General features: G+C 37.6%; 1 protein-coding gene across 2 annotated transcripts; it reads left to right on the top strand.

Annotated features, from left to right (window-relative positions):
* The first annotated feature begins 600 nt into the window (after nucleotides 1–600).
* Nucleotides 601–21338, top strand: LOC112576580 (copine-3-like). Of its 2 annotated transcripts, none has more exons than XM_025259145.1 (15): nucleotides 601–710; nucleotides 1664–2469; nucleotides 2961–3140; nucleotides 3516–3590; nucleotides 4948–5022; nucleotides 5261–5344; nucleotides 6025–6114; nucleotides 7145–7240; nucleotides 9423–9509; nucleotides 10265–10324; nucleotides 10860–10993; nucleotides 13744–13850; nucleotides 14001–14143; nucleotides 17049–17285; nucleotides 17946–21338. In XM_025259145.1, the coding sequence occupies exons 2-15, from the start codon at nucleotides 1702–1704 to the stop codon at nucleotides 18048–18050; spliced, it is 2241 nt and encodes a 746-aa protein (XP_025114930.1). In that variant the 5' UTR covers nucleotides 601–710; nucleotides 1664–1701; the 3' UTR covers nucleotides 18051–21338. The 2 variants fall into 2 exon arrangements, with proteins under 2 accessions (XP_025114930.1, XP_025114929.1); XM_025259144.1 differs by having other exon boundaries at nucleotides 605–1088.
* The last annotated feature ends 201 nt before the right edge of the window (nucleotides 21339–21539 follow it).

The following is a 21539-nucleotide window of genomic DNA, read 5'->3' as shown; positions in this document are numbered from 1 at the left end:
TTGAGCCTTCTTCTTCTTGATTAGCGGGTGGTTGATTTTATTTTCCACTGGGTCAGTAACTATATAGACATACATATATAGTGAACTATACTGACACTTTTAGCAGGTACTTACAGATGCTGATTGGGAAGAAACCGATCATTAGCTGTTCCACACACATAATTACGTACTCGAAAGAGTAAGCAAATCAATACCAACAAAAAGATCTCCCCTGAACAAGGATAAATACACTTAGCATTCCAGCAGTGTCAATAAAAATGTTCTCAAACTTTAATTTTAATGAAAATAATGATACATGTTTTCGTCAAACTACATGTCAACAGCTGATTGAGTGTCCACTCTAGCTGTTATCTGCTACAGAAGAATCATGTGTGCTTTTCTGTCTAAAGATATCGATTTCTGAACACTACTGAATGAATGTAGATCATATGTAAGTCTGAACATGATTGTATGAAAGTCTATTTGGTGGAACAGACAGCGAAACATGAATATTTTGTGGCATTGTTGTGCTTCCATGCAGAGGAACATCTCAACACCCTCTGTGTTAAGGTCTCTGGGATTGGCCTTCTGCGTCTCACGAAACTCATTCAGCCATTGATAGGCCAATATTGTCACGTGACAGACTGTTTGACAACACGCCGTATACTTCGCTAAGTAGCTTGAACTGCAGTGAAATTAAGTAAATTTGAACGCCGTTGGAGACTATCAAGGTTATTTGACTGAATAAACTTTCATAATTGATATATTGTGACATATGTATAGCTTATATAGGTACTTGCTTTCTCAAATAACTTGCGTAATCCACTATTTCGAAACCTGCTGGGGTGCAGCTCGCTTGCTCCATGGACGTGTATTTATAAGTTCGTGCTTGTTCCGTATTCCGAGAAGTGTGAGTTGCACAACTGGAAGCGGAGGATATTGAGACCGGTTGTGTCTTTAAAGTGTGTTTAGTCCACTCGTGTTTATTTGGACTTGCTATCATCATAAGGATAATTTCTGATCGCAAAGGATTTCCTGTTTGAGAGTGACGATCAACTGCATCCACTATATAGTACGGACTTGACATTTTTGAAGAACTGCGTGTACTAGTAAGTCTAATGATATTGATAAAATCACAACAAACAAGCGAATTTCAAGTAGGCATAATTTAAGGCATGGTAATGTTATATCTAATTAACATTTTTTAGTAGAAACATAAATTGTTCAGGTGGCTATAGTGACACAATAAGCTTTAACCCCTATTTTAAGTGATGCAATACAAACAACAAAAAAAAAAACCACCCAAAAAACTATGCATATCCATGTCACTCGGTAATTCATTGATGAGACACAATGGACGACCCATTCTCCTCTGTTCTCCTTTGCGAAATTCAGACAACAATATTAAAGTGACTTGTAGAAGAGATGTTAAACAGGCCATGAGGCTTGGCAAAAATAGCCAGTCCTCACTACTACAGTCTACTCAGTCTCACTCCCTTCTGTCCTGTGATTGTACCTAATACCTCTATTCAAGCATTTAACATGGCATTGCACATGCTGCCCGATTAAAGCATTACAAATTCCACCACCCCCTTTTTTTCTCTTCAAAGTGTGCATAACTTAGAAAAAAACAATTACATACGATGCTTTTTTTTTAAAAAATTTCACTCATTGATCATTTCAGATATTTATACACCTTGATCCAGTGAACCTTATAGTACAATGTCTTTTCATGGAAATCAGCAAGGCTCAGTTCATGGTTATAATCCTCCATATCCTCAGCAACAATCTGGATATCAGTCAGGTGGTTCTGGTTATCCCCATCAAGGACCAGCATTCCCCCAATGTGGACCTGGATATCCTCAGCAAATGCCAGGATACCCCCAACAGGGGCCAGGGTATTCTCAGCAAGGGTTTGGGTACTCCCAGCAGGTGCCAGGGTATTCTCAGCAAGGGTCTGGATATCCCCAGCAGAATCAAGGAGTTTTTCAGCCAAAACCTCCATTCCCTCAGCAAAACACTGAGTATATTCAGGGGCAGGGCATGCCATACCAACAAAGTCCTGGCCATCTTCAGCAGAGTTCATCTGGAAATGCAACAGTAACTACTAATGCATATCCCCAAGCAACTCCCACATACTCACAGGGACCAGTTGGATATCCACAAGGAGGATCTGTACATGGGAGTCTGGGTTATCAAGCACAATCTTTGGGAGGACCATGTTATGGCCAGGGAGGAAATATTGGGACCAATATAGGACCAGGTGTTTCACTTGCTCAGAGTGGTCCAACAGCTCAGTCAGCTAGCTGGGGTATTGGACCGAGTGGAAGTAGCACACAGGGTTATCCTGGCAGGACCGTTAGTCAAGATCAGTATGCTACCAAAGTAGAACTTCGAATTGAGTGTCGTAATCTGCTGAACAAAGATATCATGTCAAAGTCTGACCCATGTGCTGTGCTGTACCAGCAGAGACAAGGGCGCTGGGAAGAAGTAAGTACATTGCACAACATGAGGGGACAACATTAAAAGTCACTAACAAACTGAAGGAAATATTTGCTTGTATTAACCATGAAATTAAAAGCTATGAAGTTGCTGAGAATTCATGGATCAGATGTCAACAGATTTCACAAGCAAACTTGTCTAAAGTAAATCATAAGCACATAGGTTTGTTTGGTTTTTTTCTTGGAGAGGGGTATTTGGGAGGGAACATAATCTTAACAAAATATTATTTATTAATATAGTTGTTTGCACAACAATGAATAGTGGAAATAATGCTTACAGCCATGTCCTTTGCCCATTAGTGACTGTTTAACGATTTTTAAATGTGTTGCAAGAGATTCATGCAGTTTGCTTTTGTATAGTCTTAAAATGTTCTTTTTTGTGTGTGGGGGAATTAAAATTCTCTCTGTTGTGAAGCAAAAATGGATACAAGTTTTTAAATCAGGGTGAAACAGAAAGCTGTACAATGTTCATTTCAACAGGTGGGTCGAACAGAAAAAGTGATCAACAATTTAAATCCTCGATTCTCTACACCCATCAAAATTGGCTATCTTTTTGAAGAGGTGCAGAAAGTCCGAATATCTGTGTATGATATTGACAATGCAACCCCTCAACTCACAGATGATGATTTTCTGGGACAGATTGAGACAACTTTGGGACAGGTGAAGATGCTTTATTTCATGTAGAAAGCAAAGCAAGCTTTTCAATGCTTCACAGTATAATTTTACAATAACCCCAAAAGGTCTATTTTCTTTTGTAATTTGTAAAAAATATATGAATCAGTTATCACTTCCTAGCATGATTGAAGAAATTTCCATAATTATCCATCTAAATAATGTTATATCTGTAACAATGTTATTAGGTCCAGTCCAGAATACAAACATGTACTGTTCACACCTCTTATCAAAGGGTTGTCATTATATGTAACCTTTATTAGTATTATTCTTTGTGTTCATTGCTAACTGAATGGATTTTTATGATAATGTTACTAGCGCTTTGATAAATATGTTTTAACACTTTTCCATGTCTTGTTTCAGCTGGTGTCTGGCTCACCATACACTAAGCCATTACTCCTTACTAATGGATATAAAGCAGGAAATGGTGTTATAACTGTGAGTTTTATTTTGAAAAGTACATCATAATGTGAAAAAAAATCTTTCTTTAATGATTACATTGTTTATATTTGCATGAGGGCTGTAGAAGCTTGTCAGCAAAGTTTAGAAACAAATATTAATCTCTTATCGCAGCCCTGACTTCTGCTTAGAAAAGTTCCCAGAATCTTGGCTTCAGATTAAACAAGAAAAGTAGCTAAAGTTTTTCTTTTCAAAGCAGTTTAAGACTTTAGCAAACACTTGTATGATGAAAAGACCAAGCAAATCAAGACCCGTATTTGACTAATTAAAAAAATCTCACCTAGGGACTCTAATTATAAAGTGGAGATAATTCGCTGTCCAGGGGCAGCATGGGGAACTTGAGGACAAGCGATATCAGGATCCTGCAGATGCCATATTTATGAAGGAGCAGTAAAGATGCCCAGAATAAAGAAACATGAGTGTCCATGAAATCTGGGCATCATGTTGTAACTAAAGAAAACTTTTTTCCCATGAGTTTCCCATATTGCTCTTGGGAAATGACTTAATCTCACTTCATAACAGAACCATACAGTAGGACTGCTTTCACATTGGTATTGAAAATACAGGTCTTTTTTTGCAAGGATAATGCTCGGGAGTTCCAGATGGGGCGTAGGCTGTTGAAAGCATGCCTGGCCTTGTTGATGCAACTTTTGATGTCATCTTCCGCTCCACCGTCCTTGTTGACATTGCTCCCCAGATACATGAAGCGGTCTGTTTCCAGGATGTTCTCTCCTTGAAGTTGGACTGGGAGTTCCTGCTTGTTGATTCTCATCACTATGGTCTTCTTTCTGTTGACATTTAAGCAAGTCTTCTCTGCTTCCTCTGCTAGCTTACTCAGTTTGGTTTGTGCATGTTGTTGCCGATGAGATAGAAGACTGATGTCATCTGCAAAGTCCACATCCTCTAGCCTATTCATGTTTCAACATTCCTTAACATGGATGAAAAGTGAAAAAGAACTGAAGAGTTGAAGGGTTGTCTGTCACCATTTGTCAACTGACTGGATGTGATTTTGCACTTTATTCTCAAAGGTTCACATTTACCAGAACTGAGAATTACTAATCTAAATTACAACGTTTAACACGGGGGACATATTGTGTTTCTTTATTTTGCCTGTTAAGATTCTTATGTAAAAAGAATACTTATTTACCCCACCTAGTAAGGGAAGTCACTCACATGGGGATGATGTCAACCATTAAATCTTTGTATGAAAGAAGTTTATTTCAATATTTCCTGAAAAAAAGCTTTGGTAACTGTCAAAGTTTATAGGCAATGCTGGTGACTGTTAAGGAAGGGGCCAGCTTTCTGACTAAGCATGTTTATCTCTTGTGTTTAACAGGTGAGCGCAGAAGAAATCAAAGAGGGTGATGAAAATGTTGTTTTAACTTTCCGGGCCCAGAAACTTGACAAAATGGTATAACTTGCTTTTATAATTTGCGTATAGTTATCATTTAGTAAGAATTTTATTGAGAATTCACCCATGTCATTTTAGATATTGTTTATTTTATATTTACAGTAAATTACTATATAAGTCTGATTTCTTGTAACCTAAAATGATTCTGACAGAAGCATTTCAGAAGATAAGATTTTTGTTGTTCTGTGTTACTGCGTACAGTAGTGTTACATTTATAAATAATGATTTCATATGGCAGGATTTTTTTGGTAAGTCAGATCCCTATTTGGAGATTTTGCGATCAGCACCAGGTGGTAGCTGGCAGCTAGTGCACAGGACAGAGGTGAGGCTGCACATGGTATGAACTTAAAGGGTGGGATTGCCAGTGGGAAGCTCATTGCTCTCAATCTCATGTATTGCTTCCTTGCTGAAATATATTTTCATGTGTCGGGGTGTGTTTTAAGGAAGGTCAGTTGAAACAGGGCAGTGATGTGTCATGTGGTTTTAATGCAATTAGAAGACAGACTTTTAAAATGTTGTATTTAATGAATTGAGTTTGGCTATATATAGTTTACTGTATTACAAAGGAGTATCAACACCTGTTACACCTGTGTGAAAATCTAAAAGCTATTCTGATCTAAAAATGAACTTGATTTTTGTGAAGTTCCTCTGATGCCATTAAATGTTATCTTTTGCACACAAAAAAATTATTAACATGCTTTTTAACATAGGTTAGTTGCAGGCATCATTGTGTCACAAATTTGAATGTTTCCCCACCCTGACTATCTGAACCCAAAAATCAACCATAACTCATTTTAGTAACCAACCAGTAGTAGAGTCACAGTTTGTTAAACTGAATGTAATATCATGTTTGAAAAGTTCCAGGTGAAGTTTTTCATGCATGTGTGACTCTTGCATTGATTACCTTGATCCTTATAATTACTTACTGTTGTTATTATTAGTTGGAATACTAAAAAAATAGAAAGACATGCTTTACTTGAAAGTTTTTGTTTGAACTTTAAGGTTGTGAAAAATAACCTCAACCCAAGCTGGAGACCTTTTGAGCTTTCTGTCAATACTCTTTGTGGCAGGAATAAAAAACAGATAATCAAGGTAAGCAGTAGTACAGTAACGGGCTGCTGAATAGTGTCAGACATATAAAAGGTTACTTTGTTAAATTATCAATCATAAGAGTGTATGTTACACCATTATTAAGAAAATTTAATATGTGTGTGTGTGTATAAATATGTATAATCTGGATGGCTTTCTTTCTTTGCCCCTCTTTCCTCCATCATATTTGTGTGAGTGCATGCCTGCGCACATGTGCCTTCACTACAAACTAATGATGAATATGAAATTTATCCTGCTGCCAGTTTTTGCTCCATGTTTCTTTAAAATAAACCTGTCTTTGGCATTACAATTTTTATTTCTGTCAGACCACTTTTTTCAAGCATTTAAAAGCTATTGAGGATTATTATTTGTATTGTGATAGACCATTCTTTCAAGCATTTTAAAAGATGAGGATATTTACTCATGAGAAATCATTTTCTCAAGCATTTTACAGCTATTGAGGGTGTTGATAACCTTTTTGAAAAATATATAATTTAATAAGCAGGTAATCAATAAAAGCAGGAGTTTAAATTTTAATTGAAAATTGAGTAAGTAAATATTTCAGAAGTCTTTTGAAGTAATCCCTGGTCTTTTGCAGACACAAAATCTTTCATAACTGTAGTAGTAGTATTGCTAACACCTCAAACTCAAAACCACAGGAAAAAAAATGGATTGAGTTTTACTGTACATAAAACACTGGCTAAAAAATAATGAGTCCTAACAAATTTTTCCTAGAATAAGAGCTGTGAAGGACTCAGTCATTCAACATATTAACTTCCTTTCTCTTTCTTGATGTTTCATTCACACACATCCCTATTTTGTTATGTATATATATCTACATAGGCTGGTGTGTGTGTGTGGAGGGGGGGGGGGAGAAATGTATGCATTTGTGAGAGATAGAGTGTGGGTAAGAAACAGGGAGGGAGATTACGTGTGAGAGAGCTATGAAGGTGGTTATGTATCATCTCTAAAGAATGTACAACAGTTTGTGGTAGATTGGATTATTTAAAAATGGTTTTTATTATGTTTATAGTTTGATGTGTATGACTGGGACAGTGATGGGTCTCATGATTACATTGGAGGATTTTCAGCCACACTGGAAGACATGCTCCAAGCACAGCAGCATGAGGTACCAAATCTAGTTGCATATTATTTGAGCAATCCAGTTTGTAGATGATCTGTTTTTGTAATGTCGCATGCATAATCTTAATACAGACTTCACTTCACGTAATACAAGTTCATTATGCAAATTCAACTTTATGTAAAGAATTATATAAGAAATCTGCATTCCAATAAAATTACAAGAATTACCTTTGCAAAGCAGACACATTAATTTCAAAATTGTGTTATGTAGAGCAGAAGTGCAGGATACTGCTGAATATTTCTTATTGCACTTTTTTTTTCTTTTTTTAATGATAACCCTTGAATAGGACAGTGCTTCGGAATGTCAAGTTGTTCTACTTTAGTAAACAGCTGCAGTTGTTGCTATCCATTCTCCTCTTAGAACTGAAACATTGTAAATTATATGTAATTACTCAAACACAGAGACATCATTTCTGTTTCTTTCCAGTTGCATTTGTGGTAGATATGTTGGGCTGCTCAAGCAGGGTGGGTAAGAAATAAAGGTTCCTTCATACCCAAGAGGTATATAAGGCATCCACTAGAGACCTAAGTTTTCGCCTGTCAGCAGCAAGTTAAGTTCTGCTGTAACTCCTAGCTTGCTAGCTGTCCTGCATACTTTTTTCATAAACTCCAGAAAGTATAGAACTCTGCAGCATGTCTGGTGCATGTCTGGTGCTGAGAGCTCGGATATGGGACCATGCCACCCCTCTCGTTTTCTGCACTGGCTACCCATCTGTTCTGTCATCCAGGACAAACTGTCCATGCTATGTTTTAATTTCTTTGCTAGCTCCTGCTCAAATTATTTCTCTGAACTTCTCTTCCCTTACGTCCCAGCTAGACAACTCTGCTCTTCATCTGATGATTGTCTTCTTACTCTTCTTGTCACCAGAGCAACAACATATGGGCTTAGGATGTTTAGTTATTCTGCAGTGAAACAATGGAGCTCCCTCCCTTTTCACAGGGCGGTCTGGTGGCGTAACGGTTAATGCCTGTCACCAATAACTGAAGGTTGGCTGTCCTGGGTTCAGCTGTCATCTCGGGCATGCTGTTCTTCCTCTGCAAGTGACTTCTGTTTACAGGGCTGACTGCCTTGCCGTGATATAGCCTTAGTTGCTGGCTCGGCGTAAAACACCAATTCCTCCCCCCACACTATCCCTTTTCACATCCCCCAACTACCCACTATTTAATCCTTTAAACGTGCACTGAAAATGCACCTCTTCTGTAAACATTACTCCTAAACCCTTTCCCACTATGCTAGTCCTTTTTCACACCCTTCCCTGCTCATCTTTATCATGATACTCTCAGTTCTTGTTATTTGGTTCCTCTTTGCATTTTCTGTACTTGTTTTTCTTCATGCTGTTTATTTTTTCTTAGTTCCTGTGTTATTCATTTGTTTTCCTGTCCCTTGTATGGTGTCCACATCTCATTCTTGTTCGTAGATGCTAAGAGCATACTCCTTAGGAGTGTGAGTATGCGCTTAAATAATTTTGTATTTTTTTTATTATTATTGTTAGGTCACTTTCTGGTCATTTAGTTCTTTCTACTGATCTTCATCATGTTAGTTTTGGCCAACCACATTTCCTCTTGACATCAGCTGTCCAAGTCTTATGTGGAAAAGTGTATAGAGGTGTTGATTAGAAGCAAAAGTATTGAAAAGTATTAAGAGAGATTACGCATGTGATGTTTTGTTAAAACCAGCCAGTTTATGAAAATTTATTTTGAACAGGAATGAAAAAAATAAAAGTATTAGTTTTTTGGGGGGGCTGAGCATATAATGTTGGGAAACCCAGAGGCAGATCTTTGTTTTTAGTAGTTGGAAAGTCCGGGCAGATCTTTGTGTTTAGTTGTTGGAAAGAGCACATGTGATGCAGTGTATGTGTGTTTGCTACATATGTCTTTGACACATGTCTTGGAGCCATTTTCTCTATTAAACAGGCAGACAATAGAACAAGCTTCTTCTCATTGCTATCATTAAATTAAGGTGTAAAAGGGCTAAACCTTTTTTTGTGCGTACATTTCAGGCTTTGTCAGCAAGACATTTTTTCACTATTTTAGTGGGTTTGTTCCTTTATAGGCAATATTTGCTGTGGCTCCCCAAGTGCAGGTGTTTGACAACTTATTTTATAATTTTTATTTATAATATATTTCAGGTGTTATATATATTTTTTCCTGATTCTTAATAATATCAGGTTTCTTGGCCATGTGTCAACCCCACAAAAAAAGCAAAGAAAAAAAGCTACAGCAACTCAGGTGTGGTTGTTCTGTCCTCGTGCAAGGTGAGAGATTTGTACAAAAGATTCTCTTTTCTTCTGACCAGATGATGACTGTAGAACTTTGCAATCCCACTAAATATGTAAATAATAAAAACCAGTATTTACTCATTTTCAATGCCCCCCAATCCATCCACCACCACCACCAACAACAGCATTTTCAATTTAATTGCTATTGATAAACCAGCAAAGGGGAACAATAGGTTTTTGGCCATGTTGAGACAAATTTCACTAGAGCAATAATAGTGTGCTGTCTTCTACTGCAGAATCTATGCCTGAGAAGATAATGGGATGGATTATATCTAAACACATAGCTAAATTAAAGCAATACCTTAAAACTCAATTCATCAAACTTTTTTTTAATATACAAGTTCCAGTTAAGTTTTGTACAGAGTTTTGGCAAACTGTTTGTAGACTTGTAGAGAGATTTTATTGATTTGATGATAGCTCTTTTTTTTTTAATTATGGTGATGATGATGAGTTGCCCCAAGACACTTTATTTTATTTATGTGCAGGTTTTTCTGTCTTGTACTTTACTGTTGATGTGTCTCTGTTTGTTTGCTGATATGTTTTAGTCAGTGTCAGTATGTGTGATATAAAAATTTTGTGTCTGTCTTTCTGTGCTTGTATTTTTAAGTTACCTTCTGTTAAGAAGAGAATTGTACAAAATGAATTCTTCAATATCATTATTATTGCATATTGTCAAGTATATTCAAAGTATATGGAGATTATCTGCAGTTTATGCTATATTTTCTTTTCAGCTGATCAAAGTGCACTCTTTTCTGGATTATATATTTGGCGGAATGCAGATCAACTTTACGGTTCGTTATTTATCTTTCCTTGTTTGTTGATAAGTACATATGTGCTAGTACATACATATGTGCATATGCACTTGTTTGTAGACTTAAATTTAAAGTCAGCTGCTAATCATCTAGTTTGTGTTACACATCAGAGATTTCATTTATAACTACTGTGATTATTGCGACCTTGTTAACATTTTCAGAGCTGCCTCAGGAGATGATAAAGAAAACTTGATAAACTTTATACATACAGTGGGTTTCCTTTAACAGTCTGTTGCAGAGACTTTTTTGTGTCATTGATAGCATCAGCAAGCCTCAAGTCATGCATTTTTCCCATCATTTAGCTATTACAGTCTTTACTTATCTTCCTGCATGGCCTAAAAGTATTTAAGTGACTGAATGATTGTGAGAAATGTCCATATCTTTGTAGAGCAGTAAGACTTACAGGCTTTATTCTTACATTTGTAGCATGTTGCCTATGGAGCATGTAAAACTTGTAACAGATTCAAGGTTCAGGTGCCAAGAGCTATTTATCATATGAATTGTGTCTTAACAGGTGGGCATTGATTTCACAGCTTCTAATGGAAACCCTTTGCAACCAACATCGCTGCATTACATCAATCCACACCAGCCCAATGAGTACATGCAGGCCATCCGAGCTGTGGGTGACGTTTGTCAAGATTATGACAGGTTGACTTTATCTCTTATTTTAGAATTTACCTGAATCAACACATGAATTATACTGGCCCAGTCATTTATTTGTCCCTTGACTAATACCTGTCACTGGGGGAAGCATATGGATAGAGGCAGCAGCTGACAAGGCCTGCCACTTGATGTTTTGGGCGATAGCAGGTCCTGTGCAGGACAACCTGTTCAGTCTTGACATTTGTAAGCCAGTTTTTCCTATAGCCACCAGGGTACCTTGAAGGATGGTCTTTGAAAAGGTGTCGTGCCGGCTCACATGGCCAAACCAGACCAACTTACATTGCTTGACTGTTGCAAGTAGAGCTTCCTGGTGTCATTAGTGTAATAGCCGTGCTTCCGAGTCATTGGTTTTATGTTTTCTGTATAAGATCTGGAGCAGGCTCTTCAGGCAGTTGTTCTCAAATGTCTGGATTGTCCACTTCGTATCAGCAAGCGGAGTCCACATGTCACATCCATAAAGCAGGATCAGCATTACGGGGACAGATTGCACTTTGTAGTAAACATGATGTTGTGGCTGTACCAGACCCTGTCTATCCTAGCATTGCTGATTTTGCTATTGCAATCCTATGCAGATATCTGTTATGCACCTAACATCCTTGGAGAGGTTAAGTACTTAAAGCTGTGGACCTCTTTAAACCCCATAGATCTCTACTTTGTAATTGCAAATGACAATAACTTTGGTTTTATCAGTGCTGGTCTCCATTCCACATGTGTTTGAACTGTCAATCTGCTGGTAAGATCTTGCATTTCTTTGTTGGTGCCTGCTAACAGATCTATGTTGTCTGCAAAGCGTGGGTTGCAAATCGGCCTTCCAACAATGGAAATGAAAGTGTGGTAGTCAAGGAGGGTTTCACGTTTCTGGAGATAGCTTTAAATGCACAATCATAGGTTTCTGATGCCTTTATTATGGTGAATGCTTGTTGGTCCTCTGCAGCTAGTTGTGCAACCACTAGCAAGCAGAGTAAGTTTACAGAAAACTTACCTCCTCAAGAGTAATATTCTCAGCTGGTTGAGATGGCAGTGACCTCCATTGGCTGTGCTAAGACTTGCGACTTGCACTCTCCAAACTTCTCTTTACCAACCAAGAACATGACAGCAAAAACAACAGTGGAAACCCTGCTCAATAATTTCATTGCACACTATAAAATGCCTCGCAGGCTGCATTCCGATCAAGGTGCCAATTTTGAAAGTCGTATAATCAAAGAATCAAAGCAGAAGCGTGGTTGACTAGGTCTATGCTTCGAGCTACATTCTGTCTTAAGCTAAATCCTTCAGGCAGTCGCCATAATAAAGAGGTTCCAACAAGCTACAGCTAGGCATTCAAGCATTATCTACAGAGTGAATGCGAGTTTGTGCTGTGCTAGGTCACCCTGTTACACTATATCTTATACAGTGTATACACATTTCTTCCTTCTAATGACAGTAAATCATGATGAAAAGTTAAAGACCTATGCATTTAAGAGTCTGTTCTCATGCTGTGACTGAAGCTACTGTCTTCTCTAGGCATACTCTGACTGCTTTTTTTTAAACAAGCCAGTCTTGCATTTTGTCTGTATTTGCCAAAGCCTTCACCACAACTTGCAGTTTGTCTGTTGTTGATTGCTCTGCAGATAGGGAACATCCGGCATTTCATCCTTGAAACAGGATTTGTCTTACCTTGCACTGGAACCACTGGGACTTTCTTGTGCCCTAATCCCCATAGTGCCTGCAGATTATCCTCTGGCCTCGACATGCCCAGTGGAATAGGAAGGGTGTGCTCTTTTGGGATGCTTTGCTGAGCTGTCTTTGCCTTGCTGAACATGTGTTGCATGCTCACATTTTCAGGTGGTCATTTCATCTTGTGACAGCACTGATTTCACCATAGCTGTGTATTTTTGTATATAGTGGTCCACTTGAGTTGATGCATGGTTCACCTCACTCATCAAAGTCTTTCACTGAATTGAACTTATGCATGCTCCTGTTACTCAAAATCTGTACCACAGCACCTTTGCTGCATTGTCTGACAAAATTTTCCTGTTCCAGCACCCTCACCCACAGTACTTTAGCAGTACCACTCATGAAGCCTTGACTCACAGTGACTGAAGCATTGTCTCCAGCACTGCCTACTAGTCATACACTTTAATAGCTGTAGACTATTCACATCAAATGTTTACAGTTCATATGAAGCCTCACTGTCCTTTAGTTGCTGTGCTCCACTGAACATAGAAATTCTCAGAAGACAGGGCTATTGGAGATAATTTGGACTTTTTGCAGAGATAAAGTAAATACATTTTGAAAGAGACTGTTTGTTCATTGTCACTTGTCATTTCCACTCAAAGCCATATCACCTGAGTAAAATCACACCTACCATGACCATATCATCCCACATGAGACTACATCGTCCCAACAAAAGTGAATGTTGAATTGATGCAGACTCCACAAGAATTAATCACCAATGACATAAATAGTTATTAATATCAAAGATGACCAACAGAGACGTGTTTGAAAAGGTTCAGTTGCCATCTTACTAAACAAAAATGGCTGCTTGGTAAAGACAGATAAAGGCAATTTTCTCTTTAATCAATTTTCATCAATGTTTTCAAGGTTATGTAAATGTTTACTCAATTAATTGTCAGTGCATATGTGCATGAACATTATGTAATTATTTGATCTCCAATTTTACTGTCTATGATTTATTTTGTGACAGATTTTACAAGTAAAAAATAATTTTGAAAGTATTGTGAATTTCATTACAGTGACAAAATGTTTCCAGCTTTGGGGTTTGGTGCCAAGATACCCCCAAGTGATCAAGTGATGCATGAATTCGCCATTAACTTCAACCCACAGAATCCCTTTTGTGCAGGTATGTTTTAATGCTACATTTCTCATGCTATCTCTGTGAGCAAAACAAAACCCTATTTTCACTACCCAAGAGTACCACTTTGACAGATGTTTCTGTAGCCAATAGGTTTTTCTTTAGCTGCCTTATTGTATGATATGTTTGCCTGCCCAGGTATTGATGGTGTTCTGCAAGCTTACTATGCCTGTATCCAGCGTGTGCAACTGTATGGACCCACTAATGCCTCTCCTATTATTCGTCATGTTGCTAACTTTGCTGCAGCTGCCCAGCGAGAGGAACCTCAGAAAGGTGCCCATGTAAGTGAGCTTGGGGTTCACATGTCAGCCAAAACTGAAATGCTTATTTGTGTTTTTGAATACATTCTGTCTCTGTTCTTCAGGTTCATCTAATTTGGTGCCTTTGAGTTCACATATTCTCTCATTTAAATGAAGAGTTTTTAATCTCGCTGTCACCATGCATCTGGCTTGCTGGACGACTTGGTCTTTCGAGTTTCAAAGTTCACTTCACGCGGGGTTCTTTCAGCTTCAAGAACAGCAAAAAATCGCACAGGGCAAGGTCTAGTGAGTAGGGAGGAGGCTTCAAAATCTTGACACTTGATTGCACAAGAATGTGACTTTGGCTGTGGGCAGGAGCGTTGTCATGAGCTGACTTCTTGCTGAAGCCCAAATTGTGATGGATGATCCTGTGAAGACTTGTAGAAGGAATTCCTAGCTCCATCTCTCTGATGGTCACACAGCTATCACTTTTGAGGAATTCATGAACTTGGTCAACATTGTCTGGGTCTTTTGACGTCCTAGGCATTAGTTTACAATATTCATCATCACAGCTGAAACTACCACTGCCAAATCACCATAATCAGTCTATGACAGTCGTTTTATTTGGAGCATCATCGCCATAAGTTTCTTTCAGCTCCTGCAAACTGTCAACACCTGATAGCCAAGCCGAAAGTGATGCACCATGATCACTGAAAAGTCACATGCTGACGAAACTGGCGAATCACTTGGAGTGTGCATTGATTTGCTTCTCCTCTTTATACTGGGAAAACTAGGAGGTAAAAATTATGAAAATAATTTGGAAACACCCTGAAGAATCTATCAAGTCCACATGGTCTGAAAGCGCATAAAATACTGAAGTCTGGGTAGAGGTGGAACATCCTTTGTAGATGATGGGAGAATGTGAGTCCCCTCAGGAAGCCCTCTTCAGAGCTCTTGGTCTTCACATATGCTATTCAGACAGACTGGTGGTCATATCCATCCACTCTTATAGGCGCAACAGAGCAGTGGTCAAAAGAGGAGTCTTCCTACATTTGTATGTTGGACCTCATGACAGTGTGGTGGGTGCTTCAGTTTTGGCAGATCTAGAGGTGATCATCATGTCAAACATTGCCACTGCAGTCTTCTACATTCATCAAGAAGGAAAGCTGTCTACCGTTTGCTGTTGATGTCACAGGTACAGCATTGTACTTCAGATTTGTCATATCCCCAAGGCATCTCAATATCACTGCAGTGTCCTTGAGTAGGAAGGATCAGATCGTACCTTCAGAATAGCTCCTCAACATTTCAGCACTTGTGCCAAGTGCTTTTTTTAGCCTCTGGTAGACCTATTGGAGACTCATTGGAGCAACAAGCTTCTTACCTTTGTGTTAAATTCCAGCTCCAGTAGCAGGGATGGTGGATGCCCGTTATCCCTCACATGGGAACAAGTCAGTGGATGTGCCTTTTCTCCCAGTCTTTGTGCTGGCAAAGGTCAAGGGAGTTGACAACGGTTTCCTGGTCACTTTTTTCAACAAGTGTGGTCTTGAAGCTGATGATTAGCAGCAGAGTCTGAACCTTTGTTACTTCAGTACATGTCTTCCATCTTGCTTCACTTGACTAAACCTACACATATGGATGTTATCATCAGGAATGCATTTGCTTGGAGAAACAGTAGAAGGCCTTCACTGTATCTGTTTACAAGGATAAGTGGAGGGTGTTTGAAAAATAAAGACCTAGTCAGTCCAGGCACTCAGAAATATGTCCCCACCTCACATGGTGGACTTCCTGCTCTAGCTTTTTATTAAGGGAACTATAACATCCATTAACACAGGTCTATTAAGCATTGCTCTCTGATATCGTCTAACACATGGTTTTGTAGAATGTTGGGACCATTGGGGATTTATCTGATCACCTTGCTAGTTTGTCCTTGGCACATCTTGTTCGCTCCCTATTTCCCTCTTGGGTCAGGTGATTCCTTTTCCTCATCTCCTCCTACTTTAAGCCATCATACAGAGATCACCATTGTACAGAGATACCTTTATTAAGCTGTTTCCTTGACAGATCTACTTTTAGATAGCTATAGCCTCCACACTTAGGTATCAGAGATCCATGCCCTTTCTTCTGATTTGGCATATGATTCCCACCCCTTGCACAGGGTCTCTTGTTTATGCCAGAGTACACCAAGTTTGAGCTGTAGCTACTAGTCTGTACTTTCTAGAAATGTAACATTTAAAGACAATATACAAGCTGAAGGCTGGTGATTCAAATCCTCCAAGTTGACCAGGTTTTACCTGAGAGACCATGAGCCCACTTGGCCTGTCTGGTTGCAGTTTGTAGTGTGTCGGTGGCTCAACATGTAGCACACAGCATGTCATGTTTGGTAGCAAATTTCTGTCTTCAAGTACTTACCGCATGACCTGAGAGCTAGCTCCCTTTTGCCTCCCCACTGTGGGTATCACTTGCTACTCCAGTGAAAGCATTGATGTAAACTTGCTGGTCAGATGGGACAGGAAGAGAGGGGGTTGACTGTGTGTTGTTGATTAGTTTTGTCTAATTCAGAGCAGATAGTTGAAACTGAGGTGGCTTGAAAGGTGACCTCTATATAATTATGTCATCTGGTAAGTACTTGAAGAAAGAAATCTTAATATCAAAAATGTTATTTTTTTTATCCTTTTTATAAATTTTTGTAAAAGAATGAGAGGATCTTTTTCAATTGCTCTGTGTATGGGTTGGCTTGTATAAATGGTAACTGGTTTTTTTTTTCTATTTTGATTTGTAATCAGTATGTATATACTGAGGGCACATAAGTCGACAAGAGAGAGCACTAGATGTGATGTGGTTGAGTTAGTGACTTAACTTTGAACCTTGCTTCAACTGGGAAACATGCTAAACAAGTCTTTAGATTGTTGATTTTATCATTATTATTATATTTTGCTGTCTGAAACAGGCTTACTTCATTCTGCTAATGCTAACTGATGGAGTTCTCAGTGACATGAGCAACACACGTGATGCTATTGTAAAAGCTTCACACCTGCCTATGTCTATCATTATTGTTGGTGTGGGCAATGCAGACTTCACTGACATGAATGAGCTGGATGGAGATAATGGTGTGTTAAGGTCACCAAGTGGAGAGCGAGCAAGCCGTGACATTGTGCAGTTTGTTCCATTCAGAGAATATAAGCAGGTCAGTACAGCTTGTAGAGAAACTATCTTTGTCTTAAAGGAATAGGTCAATACTTGTGCAGTGTATGTGCATGTGTCTGTGTCTGTATGTTTGCGCATGCATGCACACTTCTATGTTCACATGTGTGGGTCAGGAAGAAAGATGTGTATGTGATACGCGAGAACTACGTGCACTCACTTGATAATAATATTTTTGTCCACTTATATGTTGTTATTTAAAATCACAGGACTGATATATATTTAATTTGTACTTATTGGTTACATTTACATATCAAGTTTAAGTAAACTTAAAAAAAATAAATGATAAAATTGTCTGAAAAAAGTCAGCCTGTGCAGAGAATTAAAGGCCAATTTGTGTGTAATTTTTTTTATTAAGTAACATTTCACAGCAAGAAGACTACTTCTTTGCTTCATTAAGGCTGCTTGCCATTAAAAAGATTTTCTCGAGATGTTTTCTCTCACCCACTTCTTACTGCCGTTGGTGTGATGAGACATTTTGTTGACAGCTTCTTTTGGTGGGAAAGAAATAGTATGTATCATTATAAGTGTTTTTAAAAGTAATTAGGAGATCTGCTTCTCTGTAAAGCATTTTGTGTTGCCAGTAGGCTGTAAATTCACAAGTGTCATTAATAGTGTTGACAATAAGGCTTTTATTTTCCAGCGTTCACCCATAGAGCTGGCCAGGCAGGTGCTTGCAGAGGTGCCCAAGCAGGTGACAGACTACTTTAAGAGCAGAGGCTTGCAGCCAAACAAACCACCTTTGTAGCCCCTTTGGCGCTGCTGTCTGTAATTGTACCCTTGTAAAAATTCTTTTTGCGAGCATCCTAGGATTACTCACACTCGCTGCATAATCTCCCCTTACCCCATTCTTTTAATCTCACTTATAAAAATATGTTTCAAATGAAAGTGAATTATTTTGAAGGAAGCTTATGAATGCTTATAGTGATGGACCCTGCCAGCCAGTAATTCCTTGATCAGCAGATGGTCTGGGCAGATACTATTTACTTGCCCATGTGCTCCAAACTACAGTCATTGCAGTCAAAGAGCCGGTGATACAACTACATTCTGAACAGTATCTGGTGTCTAGGCTTCTCAAGGCACACTTCATCTCATATCTCAGCAGGCAGATATGGATGGTACCCAACACCTGCTGATAGCCCTTAGTGTACTTTTGAAGTAGTGACTAAAGGGTTGAGTGCAAATTTAGGAGCGATCACTGTCAAAAAATGGGTAGCTTCAGGGAAATGCAAGAAAGGGAACAATTCAGTTAAAGAAAGATCATTTTGATTAGTAATGTTCAAATGATCAGTTGAGAGAAGACAGAACCAATTCCCAGACACATAGCTTAATAAGCGTAATGTTAAAATCAACATGAAAACTATTGATGAATCATAACTTTAGGACTTTTTATCAAAAGTGTATTTATTTTATGCGCCAGAAAACTGGCTGTGTACAAACCTTCTCTATTGTTATCTTCATGATATTGTTTTGGTGTTAAAATGTTTTCAGTCGTCAGAACATGTCACAGGTTTGTGGTATGCCCGATCTTGCGACTGATTTAGAGACTTTGTCTTAAGGGAATAATTAAACATTAAGTTATTATCTTACCCTCACTTAGATGGGGAAAATCCCTTTTTTTCAGTTTTGAGACATGGCTTTATTACAGTGGAATATTACCAAGGACATATAAAATGTAAAATTTATTCGGGAAATTCCTTTTATCCAGTTTATTTTTATTTATTTTACAAATTTTATGTTTTTCTGTATTTGTGCATGCTTGTATGTAGCTGCTTGAAGATTTGTACACTCAGAGTGTGTCTCTGTGTGTGTGTGTGTGCACGCATGCATACACACATGCATGTATGTGTGCAGCAGTTTCGACTTGCTGACTTTAAAAGAGAGAGGGTTCAAAATGTGAAATGGTATTTTCTTGTACATGATAAGAGAGTATATTACATGTTTTTAAACCAAAGTGTTCAGAAGATTTCATAAAATATCAAATATGTTTATTTTAAGCATAGAATATTTAACTTCAAGATTTCTTTGGTTTTAGAAGTGGTTGTTTTATGTTTAGATTCATACATAAGCATAACTAAATGTGTTATCTTGAAAGTAATGAAGCTTATTCAAGTATTGTCAAATACATTGAAAAGTGGGAGCGAATTGTAAGTGGCTTACTGTGTTTAAGGCTATTTCAAGCATCTATATCAGCAGATATGTTTGTACTTCTCCTTGTTAATGTTACAACATTCTATTTTATTAATATCAGTGGCCTATTAACTGTTTCAAGGAAGCCATTTTAATTATTGTATGTGGTCTCAGTTCACATACATTCCAAATTGTTCATATTATGTGTGCATGCTTCTTTAATTTTACATCTAGAAAGAAAAACAAACTAGTCAAAATGCACCAAAAGATTCTTTGCTGACATTTGCTCAACCATTTAAAACAAAACTTTTACACATTTTTTAACAAAGTCATTTAAAGTGAAGCTGGTTTAAAGTGTTTTGGTTCAGGTAGGTATTTTTATGAGGAATTAACATATAAATATCAATGCTGCATAAAAACTATATCCTTTGGTATAAGCAGTCTTAGCTCAATGTTTAGCATTTTACTGTTTTATCTCTAAAGTTTATTTTCTTAGATTTGCATTTCAGGGTTGCTGTTTGAATTTAATGATATTTCAGCATTCTGTTAAACAAGTCTTCCTGCAGTGTTTTTATTGTTGCTGAATAACTTTCAGACATAATTGGCATTTCTGGTTTCCCTTTAAGTGTTTGGAATGTTTAAAATGCAGGGATCATGTTAATGTATTTTGAGAAACTTTTAAGCAATTAAGTGTCTTATTTTTGTGGTCCTAATGCAAAATTATTTGCCATTATTTTAGGTGAATGGAGATGTACCAATAGACATCATAGAAATACCCAACTTTCATTCTAGATAACTCGTGTTTTCAAATTGGTCATCAATACACACATTACAAAATGTAGCAGCAGACCCAAATCTAGAAATGGGACTTGCAAATGGCATGGCATTATTTCATTCAAACACCTTCTGTGATATACTACAGTGACATCTAGTGCCCAGTGGCTAGAAAGTATTTGGACCAAGAGCCCTGTGAGGGATTTTTTAAAATTGCTTTCATACCTACTTATTGTAATTCTTGAGGTTTTTATGGATGCATGCTTGTCCTGTCAGAATCTTCAGTGCCCAACGATATTGATACAAATTACTTTAAACACAAAAGGGGTATTGATTTATGATCCCAGCATCTGTGGATTTTCTGAAGTGTTATGAAGAAATGTATGTATATTCTTGTAATATGTTTTGCATTTTATTTACTTCAAGTATTTAGTATACTTGGTAAATATATAGGTATATTATCCATACTTGATAAATGTATTTAATAAATTTGGAATATTTCACCTGATTTTTCAAAAGAATATAAGAATATATGGTTTCACATAAGATACTATAGTTCGATCTTTTGATATGTGTCTTTGATGTCCTGTTATATGTGTAGTATATATTTCCCATAACTTATTATTCCTTCTTTATACATGGCAGAATCATATTAGAAGCAGTGTTTATCGAATAGGAATTTGTCAGAGCTTGAGAATGAGAACGCTATTGTTTTGCTATGCAAAACTGAGAAAACTGAGTGGGAAGTAAAGAGTAGTATTCAGACTTGGGTCTAGTGAGTTAGTGTAAGAAAGCTTTCTAATATTAAAAATAAAATTTTCCAGAGCTCATCAGCTCTGTTGTCACACTTGTCATCAAAATTTTGAAAAAATGGTCGAGGCACTTATCTGAGATGTGTATTGGCCATAATAGGTAGCTATTTTTGGTCAGATTAATTTCTCATGTTGTATGAGTGAGATATACAAATTAGTGTGCATATTATTTAAGTTGCAACTCTGTAACATGAAATTATTCCTAATGTATCTTTGAGAAATATCTTTATTGACAAGTCTTTAATTCTTTAAAATTGACATTGATGTTGCTGGTGCTCATGACATTCACTGACAATAAAATTGTCATATTCATTGCTTAATTCAGTCAGCAATTTTGATAACTCAATAGTCTTTGAAATGGGCAAATAGCATCTGAACAGCTCTTGTCCAACATATTACTTATACACTGGATGGGGCACAGTCATCCCTCTTTGAATATTAAAAGGCAGGATTCTACTTATCATGTGCTCCCAGTTATGTTACTAAAACACATGAAATACAGATGCTTGTGAGATAATCTT

This window comes from Pomacea canaliculata, linkage group LG12 (genome assembly GCF_003073045.1).
Source record: "Pomacea canaliculata isolate SZHN2017 linkage group LG12, ASM307304v1, whole genome shotgun sequence".
NCBI classification, from domain to species: Eukaryota; Metazoa; Mollusca; class Gastropoda; order Architaenioglossa; family Ampullariidae; genus Pomacea; species Pomacea canaliculata.
The sequence above is the reverse complement of the archived record's forward strand: the minus strand, read 5'-3'. Positions and strand labels throughout refer to the sequence as shown.

Bases quoted from the DNA above. Each gene is read 5' to 3' on its own strand.
- LOC112576580 (XM_025259145.1), top strand. From the start codon at position 1,702: ATGTCTTTTCATGGAAATCAGCAAGGCTCAGTTCATGGTTATAATCCT. The intron at 2,470-2,960 runs GTAAGTACATTG...TCATTTCAACAG, and splicing joins GACAAGGGCGCTGGGAAGAA to GTGGGTCGAACAGAAAAAGT. The intron at 14,144-17,048 runs GTAAGTGAGCTT...TGTCTGAAACAG, and splicing joins AACCTCAGAAAGGTGCCCAT to GCTTACTTCATTCTGCTAAT.